Genomic DNA, 13,138 nt, shown 5'->3' with positions numbered 1-13,138 from the left:
TAATAAGAGTCGAGACCAGGCACAGTGGCTCACACCTGTAAGCCTAGCACCTTGGGAGGCCAAGATTTCACGATCAGCCTGAGAAATGTAGGGAGAGTCTGTCTCTACCAAAAAATTAAAAAATTAGCCAGATGTTGTAGCATATACCTATAGTCTAGCTACTGAGGAGGCTGAGGCAGAGGACCGCTTGAACCCAAGAGCTTGAAGTTGCAGAGATCTATGACAGCACCACTGCCCTGTAGCCTCAGAGTTATCAAGAAAAGGTTTTGAAGTTTCTTATAAAAGTAATGGAGCACTGTGGAGGGGGTGACATATATACATGTGTGTATGTATATATATGCATATGCAAGGGCAGTGATCATATAGGTGTTTTAGAAGGATCTGGTGTGTAGAATATGAATGTGTTGCCACCAAGAGGCATCTGTTAGGAGGGTGTTGTGTTAATCCAAGATGTTGGTGACCTAAAGCAGAATGTTCCCAGTAGCACTAGAAAAGACATTAGCATATTGGAGAGGTGTGTACGAGATTCAGCAGAACTTGACGACAAATTTCAATTGGCAAGAAAGAATGAGTTGTGAATCTGGCCCAGATGTCTGGTTTAAACAGCTAGGTCTGATGTCATTCCCTTAGGTAAGGAACCAAGAATAGGCACAGGTTTGAAGGGAAAGTTAGTGTGCTCATGTTGGAGACTGAGTTGTCCAGCAGGTGCGTGAATATCAGACCCTCGGAGACACCTGAGGTGAGAATGTGGAAGCTCTCAGCAGCTCAGGCCTGGGAGAAGGTGAGACAAGAGGAGAGTCCCTGAAGGAACACCAGGGCTTAGAGGCTGGGCAAGAGAGAGAAAATAAGCCTATGAAAAGGATTATTCCAAATAGGAGCAAACTTTAGGTGAAAGATCAGCAGGTAACTCTGTAATGACTGCATGGGACTGGTCTCACCCATGAACCTTAGCATTACTAAAAATGGACAGTAGGGCGCACAAAGTGCCTGTGGATGTGATGCTGTGGGGAACACGGCACCATCTCTCCAGGAGTCTGCCAAGATAAATGAGCCTGAATCAGGTCTGAGACTTGGCCATATATATACTACATGAACCTTTTTGTGGATAGTGATCCAACAGACCAACTGGAAAAATAATTTTTAGGTTTGGCGCCTGTGGCTCAGCAGTTAGGACACTGGCCCCATACACTGGGGCTGGTGGGTTAACTGGGCCCTGGCCTGCTAAACAACAATGACAACTATAACAAAAAAATAACTGGGCATTGTGGCGGGCACTTGTAGTCCTAGCTACTTGGGAGGCTGAGGCAAGAGAATCACTTAAACCCAAGAGTTTTTTTTGTTTGTTTGTTTGTTTTTTTTTTGAGACAGAGCCTCAAGCTGTCGCCCTGGGTAGAGTGCTGTGGCGTCACAGCTTAAAGCAACCTCCAACTACTGGGCTTAGCAATTCTCTTGTCTCAGCCTCCCAAGTGGCTTGGTCTACAACGCCTGGCTATTTTTTTGGTTGTAGTTGTCAGTGTTGTATGGTAGACCTGGGCTGGATTCGAACCCGCCAGCTCTGGTGTATGTGGCTGGCGTAGACGGTCGCTTGAGCTACAGGCACTGAGCCGGCCCAAGAGTTTTGAGGTTGCTATGAGCTGTGACGCCATGGCACTCTACCTAGGGCAACAGCTTGAGACTCTGTCTCAAAAAAAAAAAAAAAAAAAAGAATTCTTAAAAAAAAATTAGAAATATTTGAATACAAAGTAGGTATTAGATGATATTAACGAATTATCAATTTTGTTAGGTCTGGTTAAGATTTTTTTTTTAAGCCCATACATACTGGACACAAATGCTGGAATATTTACGGGTGAAATAAGATATCTGATATTTGCTTCAAAAATTTCTTAGCAACGTTAGTAATAAAAGTGGGGAGGGGAGGGGCAAATTGATAGCTGTTGAAGTTGAGTTGTGAGTATGTGGCACCACCTTAAGATCTTGGAGATACTTTTCTCTGAATCATCCCCTTCACAAAATTTTGATACCACAGATATACCTTATATATCTGAATATCGGTTGATTTACAATATATATGTATTTGCTTTATACATAAAAAGAGTTAAGTTTTTTTGCACCTTGAGATCCAATTTTTATCCTCATGGGGGTGATGTCACCTCACTGAAAATGCATAGTATATGAGAACAAGTTAAGAAAGGAGTTAATTTTTCTGAAGAAGGACCTGATCTTCAGTGCTAAGTGCTGCTGAGACATCAGTAAGAGGAAGACTGATAAGAGCCCTCATCATCCACGGTTTTGTAAACATCAGTTTTAGGGAAGGGATGGGCATAAAGGCGATATAATGCAGCTCTCGGGAGTTCGCCACCCAAGAGAGGACGGAGGGTCAAGCTAGGGCAGTAGTTGAGGGGAACAAACGATTTTGTTTAGTTTTGTTTTAAAGTAAATTGAAACATGTTTACTGATTAGGAGAATGTGAAAATACTGCTGAAGGAGAGAGAGACTTACTGATAAATGAGGATCCTGAGAAGAAGGAGAAGGGAGAGGCGAGGTAGAGAAGGGGGTAGATGCTGACCCTGAGGGAGGTGGCAGGGGCGAGGGCAGAAGCTGCAGGGGTGTAGACGCTGACCCTGAGGGAGGAGACAGGGGCGAGGGCAGGAGCTGCAGGGGTAGACGCTGACCCTGAGGGAGGAGGCAGGGGCGAGGGCAGGAGCTGCAGGGGTAGACGCTGACCCTGAGGGAGGAGGCAGGGTGAGGGCAGGAGCTGAAGGGGTGTAGACGCTGACCCTGAGGGAGGAGGCAGGGGCCAGGGCAGGAGCTGCAGGGGTGTAGACGCTGACCCTGAGGGAGGAGGCGGGGTGAGGGCAGGAGCTGCAGGGTGTAGACGCTGACCCTGAGGGAGGAGGCAGGGGCGAGGGGAGGAGCTACAGGGTCTGTGTGCCTGCTGCTGCCGCTGAGTTTGGGATTTGGTGGGGAGACTTTGGAATCTGATGATTTGTATCATTTCCATAAAGTAGGAGTCCAATTACCTGTTTTGAGGAAGGAAAGAGGTGATAGAGCCAAAAATCTAAATGAGGAACTTTTGAAGTACTTGGTTGAACCCTATGAAATTACTGGTACTTAACTGTCTTTTTGACTTCAAAAAGAAGTAAAGGTAATTTCAAATGATTCACTCCAATACCTGTTTTCAAGAAGAGGAGAATAAAAACTGTCTAGGGAAACAAGGGTTGTTTGATAGGCTGAGGGCCTGGCTGAAATTGAGAACCATAAGCTTATGACAAAGGTCTAAAATGTTACATGATACTCTGCACTCAGTATGCAGATGTTATTGGTTGGGAAGGTGGAGACTACGGCTGATTTGGAGTTAGGATTTTCATAGGTAGGTGAGTAGAAAGGAAAAAGAAACAAAATCATCAAAGATTGGGATGAGCATAGTAAATGATGGACCACAGAATCTGAAATGGTCAGAAGTGAAGACCAGAGACAGTAACATAGGATAAAAGTAGATGGGGCAGGAGACCCAAGGTGGGTTTCCTCTAAAATCAGAGCATCTTAGTGAGAAGGCTGGGAAGCTGGGAGGGCAGGTCTCATCTTTCCCAGGTAGGGCAGAGGCAGATGGGGCCATGATTCAATGTAGCCAGGGAACAGAGAGGACGGCTGGGTGGGGCATTGCTGTGGACATTCACTGCACTCAGAATGATGGCCGAGCTTGTCAGGGAGAGGAGAAGAACAAGGTGATGCCATTAAGGGCATTGTGTACTCTGTCAGGAGTTTCTTTGGAACAACCATGGCAACCCTGTCAGTGTTACTGTATAGGTGATGGTAACCCATTCATCTCATAGATGTTCTCAACAATAAATAATTACTATTTAGACAGCAGTATAGGAAAGAAAAATCAGCATACTTATTAAGTAATTCTTAATTTTAATTTTTTGGCAAGATAATACATGATTACTTATATTTAAAGCTTCATTAGTTTGTTGCCCCAAAACAATAAGTTCCTTTGTTTTTCAGATGTCAACAAGTTTTAAGATGTTTCTTGATAATTGGAATATTCAGACTGCTCTTTGGCTCAAAAGGTATGTTCCTTCAAGATGTGTTTCAGCATCTAGTGCTTGAAGTTAAGTTTCACTGAGTTCAGATTCCTAATTAAATTATAATGTGTTGAGTGACACTGTGTCCTCAGGTCAACCAGGAAATGCTTTTAGCATCCCCTAAGCCAGGCACCATCAGATCAGAACTGTTTGGGCTTGAGTCACTAACACAGCTGTCCCTGCCTGCTCAGCCTCCCTTTAAAGGCCTCTGCTGAGGTCTGGAGTCAGCAGTGTCCTCCTGTAGCATTCCTTAGAGGACCTGGTTGAAGTCAGTAAGAGCTGTACAACCACTATACCTGTGCCCTGGGTTTTCTGGAACTGTTGCTGTTTTAAATGTTCCAGTTCAATAGATCTTTATATCTTAGGAACAGGTTATGAAGATGAGTAGGATACAACCCAGCCCCTGGAAGTGGAAAAGTCCACAGTTTGGCTGAGGACACAGCTGTGCCATCAGATGCTGTCCCCTCAGGGAGGATGGGGAGAGAGGACAGGACAGGAACTGTGAGGGCACAAAGGGGAGTGAGGCGAACAACTTCCTGGAAGTAGTGATGGTTGATCTGAGATTTTGGCAGGAGTGTGTGCTGTAAACAAGGGCAAGGCACAGGCAGCCCGGGTGGAGTGGCAGGTGTGACAGCCAGGCTTACACGGAAGCTTCCAGGGAGTCTCTCTCATTGTCCCTCCAAGCACATTGTCCCATCTTGAATTCGTTTTATAAAATACTGCCCCTGTAATGGGAGGGCTCTGAGTGCCCTTCTTTTAATGACAAGTGGAGGATTTTTATCCCTTGAGGTAGCCACCAAGTATTATCATTACCTCATGGTGCCCTGCAGTCCCCACTGGCTGCTGATTCTCTCAGCTAATCTGTCGTGTTATTTTTTGTTGTTACTGTTAAAATTTAACATCTTGAGGAAAACGTTACCTCCACTGCAGTTCTCTACTCTGTTACAGGAAAACTTTAGACTAAGCACAACCTATTTGCCAGAAAGAATAGTGCTATTAGGTCAGTTGAAAGTTCCTGATTTTTTTAAAGAAAGTAGTGAAATAATACAGAATAAAAATTAGTTTACTATTGTTAAAAATTTATATTTCATAAATTATATAGACTCTTAGACATTAGACATGACAATTTTAGTTATTATACATACCAGTAAGAAAATGAGAATTATGGGTGGCGCCTGTGGCTCAAGGAGTAGGGCGCCGGTCCCATATGCCGGAGGTGGCAGGTTCAAACCTAGCCCCGGCCAAAAAACAAAAAAAATAAATAATAAAAAGTTTATTTAAAAAAAAAAAAAAAGAAAGAAAAGAAAATGAGAATTAAATTTATGTTCCTAAATTGGACACAATAGCTATAACCTGAGATTACATATCAAGTTATTGCCTAAGACAAGTTGTATTTATTTTTCTGGTTATCCTGCAAGGTGATGGAGTGCGTATGTCATCTTTGTGGGCTTTGTCAACTTAGATCACTCATTCTGCTTGGCTCAGATCACTCATTCTGCTTGGTTCTCTGTGCTTTTCGTGGTTTCCAGGGTGTGTTATGAACGAGCCTCCTTCAGTCCAACGGTCCGGACATTCGTCCTCTCTGCCATCTGGCATGGGGTGTACCCAGGATATTATTTGACATTTCTAACAGGGGTGTTAATGACATTAGCAGCACGAGCTGTAAGTATCAAGAATTTCATTTTATAATTCAGCATTCCACTTGAACTGTTATGAAGGCTGAGTAAATCTCTTTCACAAGGTAGATCCTGTGTCTTTGGCCATGACCAGCATCAGATTTTCCACTAGAAGTGAGGTGTGTAAATGTGTGTGTATTTATTGAATGCACATGCGTGCTTGTCTCCATGCTTCATTCATGTGAGGAGAACACATGTTTTTACACATTGTGGGCACTCATAAAATGTTGCTTTATCTTTACAGAGTTTTCTGAAGAAGAGATAAAAACAGAGTTAAATAAAGATGATCAGAATGATAGTTTAATTTTAAGAAGTGTTTCCCAAAAGCTGTAACCTTTGAGTGGACTTTATGATGAAGAGTAGATGGTGGATAGGCCACGATGCAGAGAAGAGCTGTCCCAGTGGGAGACATCACATTAAAGCTGGGCATCGGGCTTAGCACCCATAGCTCAGTGGCTAGGGCACCAGCTACATACACTGGGCTGGTGGGTTTGAATCCAGCCCGGGCCTGCCAAACAACAATGACAACTACAACAACAAACAAAAATAGCCGGGTGTTGTGGAAGGCACCTGTAGTCCCAGCTACTTGGGAGGCTGAGGCAAGAGAATCGCTTAAGCCCAAGAGTTTGAGGTTGCTGTGAGCCTTGACGCCACGACACTCTACCCAGGGCAACATAGTGAGACTCTGACTCAAAAAAAAAAGTGGACATGGCTCTTCAGAGTATTTGCCTGGTTAGAACCTGGAATGTTATCTTGGTAAACAATTGAGAGATTAGGCTGGTGATGTGGGGAAAGAAAAGGAAAAAGATAATTTGGTCTAAGTTCTTGAAAGCCTGTTAGAGGAAAGCAACATGATAAGAAAGATACTTACATAAGCTTATTATGACACTCATAGGTAAGACAGCTTTATTTAACAAATAGCAGATATTGGGCAGCGCCTGTGGCTCAGTGAGTAGGGCGCCGGCCCCATATGCGGAGGGTGACGGGTTCAAATCCAGCCCTGGCCAAACTGCAACCAAAAAATAGTTGGGCGTTATGGCGGGCGCCTCCCCAGCTGCTCAGGAGGCTGAGGCAAGAGAATCGCGTAAGCCCAAGAGTTAGAGGTTGCTGTGAGCCGTGTGACGCCACGGCACTCTACCCGAGGGCGGTACAGTGAGACTCTGTCTCTACAAAAAAAAAAAACAAATAGCAGATATTTGCTTTATTCAGTTTTAAGGTACCTTGATGATGTACGAAGGAAATTTCAACAAGTATTAACTAAGGGCTATACCTTCTGGTATTTTGTACATGTAATTCAAAACATATTGTGACATGTAGCTTGTGTATGTCTGAATGCTAGATACCATAATTATTATGGATAGTAAGTACCATAGATGTTGAGAATGAAAGAAATCTCTTTTGGTCAGGTTGACCAGAGGTGGCCTCATTAGAAAACTGTTTGGGGGACAGCGCCTGTGGCTCAAGGAATGGGGCGCCGACCTCATATACTGGAGGTGGTGGGTTCAAACCCAGCTCCGGCCAACAAACAAACCAAAAAAAAAAACTGTTTGGGTCAGGTGTGGTGGCTTATGCCTGTAATCCTAGCACTCTGGAGGCCAAGGCAGGTGGATCACCTGAGCTCAGGAGCTCCAGACCAGCCTGAGCAAGAGCAAAACCCCTGTCTCCACTAGCTGGGCATTGTGGCAGGCACCTTTTGTCTCAGCTACTTGGGAAGCTGAGGCAGGATCACTTGAGCCCAAGAGTTTGAGGTTGCTGTGAGCTGTGATGCCACGGCATTCTACCCAGAGTGACAGAGTGAGACTCTATCTCAAAAAAAAAAAAAGAAAGAAACGTGTTTGGATCTGGGCTCTTTTTGTTGTTGTTTGTTTGCTTTTTAAGACAGAGGTTTCACTATGTCGCCCTTGGTAGAGTGCTGTGGTGTCATAGCTCACAGCAACATCAAACTCTTGGGTTTACGCAATTCTCTTGTCTCAGCCTTCCAAGTAGCTGGGAGGTGCTTGCCACAATGCCTGGCTATTTTGTTGTTGTCGTTGTTGTTTAGCAGGCCCAGGCTGGGTTCAAACCCGCCAGCCTCAGTGTATGCGGCTGGTGCCCTAGCCACTGAGCTGTAGGTGCCAAGCCACGGATCTGGGCTTTGAAAGATGAACGTTATTTTATGTTGAGTGAAGTATAATGGGGGAGAAGATGACACTAGGCACAGAAAAGGACATTCGGAAAACCAGGTTTGAAAGTGCATGGTGTATTTGGGGAATGACAGTAGATCTAATTGAACCAGAGAAACCATGTATCCATAAATGGCAAATAATTCTGGGGAAGGAAGGAAGGCAAAATAGTATAATTTGAATACCAAGATGGGAAGGAGTCTAATCTCTGTTGTCTGTGATAGCAGGGAGTCAGGTAAGGTTTAAGGGAATGGAATACTGAAAGCCTTACCTATAGAAATGAAGTTTGTCATGGGTGGACAGAACGGAATTGAGAGTGGGTGGCTGCTGTGAAACAGATGGCAGGTGTCAGGACTTGCTCCGGCCAGCCAGAACCGTGGTCTCAGTATGGAAGAGCCATTATGCATGCACCTCACCCTGCAGTCGCAGCTACTCAGGAAACCGAGACAGAATGGTCACCTAGGCCAGGAGGCTGCAGTGCCTGTGGTTGTGCCACCACACTCCCTAGCCTGGGTGACAGAGGGAGAGCCAGCTCTTGAATGAATGAAGGAACAAACAAAAGTAACCACTCACCAACTGACCTCTGAGCATCACGTGGCAGCTGCATAGCAGGGCCATGTTTTACCTTCTTTCTATAATAAACATGAGACAAGAAGAGGGAGAAATACAATAAAAGAAAACAGTATTTGCCCAAGTTAGCACATTTAAAAATGGAGGTGTTTTGAAAGCTACAAAAGGCGGGCATTGGAGTAATAGACATTAAAAAACACCTTTTTTTGAGAAGCTCTTCCCAATTTCCCTTAGTGAATGTGTGTGATTGCCATTTATTTTTAAAAAGTGCTATTTGACCTAAGTTTAGAGAATACCTGTTTGCCTTTCATAAATGCAGAGTTAAATAAGAAGTAAGGATGAAATCAGATTCAACTTGGTTTATACTATAATTTACTAAATGTGATTTAAGAAACTGGAGGTGGTGTTGCTTTTAACTTTTTTGGAAAAATTTTAAGATTATAGAAAAGTTACAAAGAACTATATGCCCTTTACCCAGATTCACCAGTTGTTTACATGTTTTCTGTGTGCTGCTTCATCCTCCCCCTTTCTCTCCTTCCCTGTCTCCCTCCCTCCCTCTCTCCCCCTCCCTCCACCTTCCTTCTCTCCCTCTCCCCTCTCCCTCCCTGCCTCTGCCTCCTTCCTCTTTCTCTCTCTCTCCCCTTCTCCTTCCTTCTCTCTCTCTCCCTCTCTCTCTCTTACGCATCTGTGTATTAGTTTTGTTTAAAACTAAAAACCAACTTTTCTCATGGTGGTAGTGCCGTTTTAGACTCCCACCAGCAATGTAGCAGAGTTTCAGTTATTCCACATTTTTGAAACATTTGATATTCAGTGTGATTTCCTAAGTAAGGTTAATTTAAAAATAGAGCAGATATTTTTGTTTTCTTTCAGATGAGAAAGAACTTTAGACATTACTTCATTGAACCTCCCCAACTTAAATTATTTTATGATGTTGTAACGTGGATAGTAACTCAAATAGCAATAAGTTACACAGTTGTGCCATTTGTACTTCTTTCTATAAAACCATCCTTCATGTTTTACAGGTAAGTGTTACTCTTATTAAACATTTGTCAGTGGGAATAACTTTTTTTTTTTTTAAGAGACAGAGTCTCAACTTTGTCGCCCTCAGTAGAGTGCTGTGGCGTCATAGCTCACAGCAACCTCCAGCTCTTGGACTTAGCCTATTCTCTTGCCTCAGCCTCCCGAGCAGCTGGGACAACAGGTGCCCACCACAACACCCAGCTATTTTTGTTGTTGTTGTTGTTGCAGTTTGGCTGGGGCCAGGTTCGAACCCACCACCCTCGGTATATGGGGCCAGCACCGTACTCACTGGAGCCACAGGCGCAGCCCATGGGAATAACTATTTTTCTAAGAAAGTTTCTTGCTTATAGAATAGAAAAATAATACCATAGTCTCATTCCCTGTCACTAAATGTTACTTTTAAATTCTAAACCAAGCAATTTTAAGATCTTTGTGAAATGATTCAGCTATCCTTAGGTGAGAATGTGGTTCAGACAGAGGAATGCCTGCTGGATTACCACTGCCTTAAATCTTTCATGATAAACCTCAAAGCTTAATTGTCCTCAACCTGGGGAAGAAAAGACAATTCTTTACAAAGACTCATTTATTATCTTTAAAGGAAAATTACTTTTATTTGTGTTCTTTTTACTCTCTTTTATGTTTCCTTGGTATGATGGTGATTTCTGTATTATAGAAATTGTTGTCAGGCAGTGCCTGTGGCTCAGTGAGTAGGGCGCTGGCCCCATATACCGAGGGTAGTGGGTTCAAACCCGACCCCGCCAAACCGCAACAACAAGAAAAAAAAAATAGCCAGGCATTGTTGCGGGCACTTGTAGTCCCAGCTACACAGGAGGCTGAGGCATGAGAATCACCTAAGCCCAAGAGCTGGAGGTTACTGTGAGCTGTGACACCATGGCACTCTACTGAGGGCAACAAAGTGAGACGCTGTCTCAAGAAAAGAGAAGAAAAAGAAATTCTTGTCTTAAGTTAACATTTTTTGTTTATCTGTTTATATCCACAGCCCTACCAAATTTCACCCCCCCATATTAGATAGTGATAGTCTTAACGTCAAAAACTTTATTTTATAAATTCTTTATTACCCTGGCAGTTGTCATAACTTATCACAGAGTGTGGAGTGCAAAAATTATTGAGTCAGATATGATAGCATATAGGAATACATTAAATCCTACTAAAATTTCCACTGAAACAAAATTATTACGTATTTTTAAATATGTGTTGGTTACTGTGGTCCCAGCTGCTCTGGAGGCTGAGGCAAGAGAATCGCTTGAGCCCAGGAGTTGGAGGTTGCTGTGAGCTGTGTGAGGCCATGACACTCTACTGAGGGCCATAAAGTGAGACTCCGTCTCTACAAAAAAAAAAATAAATAAATATGTGTTGGTTAAATATGGGTTAGATTTTCTTTCCCAGGTACTTTATTTAGAATCACTTGAATTTATAATTTGACCTTCCTTTATTTTGTGAAAATAACTGTTAAGAAGCAGTATTATAGCTCAGCACCCATAGCTCAGTGTTGTAGAGTGCCGGCCACATACATCAGGGCTGGCAGGTTCAAACCCGGCTCCGGCCTGCTAAACAGCAATGACAACTACAACAAAAAAATAGCTGGACATTGTGGCAGGCGCCTATAATCTTAGCTGCTTGGGAGGCTGAGGCAAGAGAATTGCTTAAGACCAAAAGTTTGAGGTTGCTGTGAGCTGTGACGCCACAGCACCCTACATAGTGAGACTCTTTCTCCAAAAAAAAAGCGATATTGCTAATTTCTTACTCACCTTTCTAGAATATCTGTAACTTACAGTAATTAGCAGGGGAGGGAGATAGTACAAGTGTTTACTGTCCCTGCACTCTCTGTTCACTCACCTGTGTGTGCATTGGAGAGATCTTCAGATTGCCGCTGCCCTTAGTAAGTACCTTTTAGTTCTGCTTAGCCAGGGCCTTGCTGTCCCTCCCAGGAATGTAATAGGATCTTGGCATTGCCTCCATCCAACCTGTGGCTGCAGAGTGTTCCTCTCCTGAGGGGAAATGAGAGAATAACACAATGAATAAACGCATCCTGAGGGGTGAGAGGGGTGTGATATTTTGACAGGTGTACATTTATTAAGGATTATTATCAAAATGTAAAAAAGTAAACTTTTTTCTTTTTTTTCCTTTTAGCTCCTGGTATTACTGCCTCCACATTGTTGCTCTCTTAGTATTATTATTTTTGCCAGTGGAAAAAACTCAAAGAGGAAAGAAGACTCATGAAAATGTTCAGCTGTCACAACCCAGAAAGTTTGAAAGGGAAAATTCTTTGGGACTTCAGAACAATTTTTCCACGACAAACAATGTTTGCAGTCTGAATCAGGAAGTAGCCTCCAGACATTCCTTACTAAAGCAGTGATGGGGGAGGGCTCTGATAGCCGTTTCTTTGTATATTCACAGAAACCAATCTTAGCACCTTTTCAAGAGGTTTGGTTTGTTTGGAAAAGCTTCACTGGGGGGAAATGGGACTGTTATAGGTGGGGAATCTCCTGCATACCAGACTGGAAATGGAGTGAAATAACCCCTCCCATGACATGTCCCTGTGGGCCATGCCTTACATAAAAAATGTTTCCGTATTTCAGTGGCACTCACAAGCTCAGCGTATGTCAGAGGGTCACTTTGTGCCCTTGTGCTGAATGTACGTTGCGCATCCCAAGGCACTGAAGAGGTGGAAAAATAATCGTGTCAATCTGAATGATTGAGAGAAATTAACTTTTCCAAATGAATGTTTTGCCTTAAGCCCTCTATTTCCTAAAATATTGTTCTAAGTATTTTCAAGTGTAATATTGTGAGAACACTATTGCAGTAGTTGATATTGTGTGCTGTAAAGGAATTTAGGAAGAATTTGAAACAGGATATTTAAGAATGTGGATACTTTAACAATGCAATAAACATCTCAGTATTTGAAGGGTTTTCTTAAAGTACGTCTCAAGTGACTGTAATACACAGTGAAACTGTAAACAGTAATGATTGCCAAATTATAGGTAGCTTATTTTGCTAGAGAGTTTAATTACCGTGTGTCAGTCAGAGAGCCCTGCTAGGAGGAATTTCTTAAACATAATTTAAGGTTGGTCATATGATATTTTAGGCTTATTTCTTAAAAGAGAGCGAGAATGATGAGGAAGGCAGGAGAGAAGAATACGCTGTGCGGCCTCAGCTAGCACAGGGGCTCTCGTCACCCTGGATTGTGGGGATTCCTTTTGATTCTCTAAGACGTAAAAGTTTAGTAACTTTTGTAATACTTCGGACTTTTAAATGAAATTTATCAAATGTAAATTGTATGTATAGAATCAGAAAGGGGTTATGGAAATAATAGTGGTAGATTGCTCAAGGTTTATAAAGAGAAATTGCTAAATGTTCCTATCGGGCTAATCCATTTCTTACTCATGATAGTTTAATTCATGTTTGGGAAAATTTTAGGAAAATGAAAACTTAAGAGTCACTGTGTCTGAATGGCATTTTTTGAGAGTAATATGAATTCATTTTCAAACTTTTAACTTCTCACCTTAAAATTTTGCTGTTAACTCATTAAAATGAGTTTTAGGTTCTGTAAGTAGAAAAATGTCCTTTTATGTTATTGGCAATTTTTACCCTGATTAATCTTGCC

At 42.7% G+C, this 13,138-nt stretch overlaps 1 protein-coding gene across 1 annotated transcript in view; it reads left to right on the top strand.

The window, feature by feature from the left end:
• The window catches only part of MBOAT2 (membrane bound O-acyltransferase domain containing 2), a 129,869-nt gene extending 117,426 nt beyond the window's left edge, over positions 1-12,443 (top strand). Inside the window, exons 10-13 of the mRNA XM_053589857.1 lie at positions 4,006-4,070; positions 5,615-5,747; positions 9,364-9,515; positions 11,665-12,443. Coding sequence (XP_053445832.1) covers positions 4,006-4,070; positions 5,615-5,747; positions 9,364-9,515; positions 11,665-11,890 — 576 coding nt within the window. The 3' untranslated portion in view covers positions 11,891-12,443. The remainder of the gene's footprint in view (positions 1-4,005; positions 4,071-5,614; positions 5,748-9,363; positions 9,516-11,664) is intronic.
• The last annotated feature ends 695 nt before the right edge of the window (positions 12,444-13,138 follow it).

The sequence above is a fragment of the Nycticebus coucang genome, chromosome 4 (assembly GCF_027406575.1).
Source record: "Nycticebus coucang isolate mNycCou1 chromosome 4, mNycCou1.pri, whole genome shotgun sequence".
NCBI lineage: Eukaryota > Metazoa > Chordata > Mammalia > Primates > Lorisidae > Nycticebus > Nycticebus coucang.
Note: the sequence above shows the minus strand (reverse complement) of the source record. Positions and strands in the feature narration are given on the sequence as shown.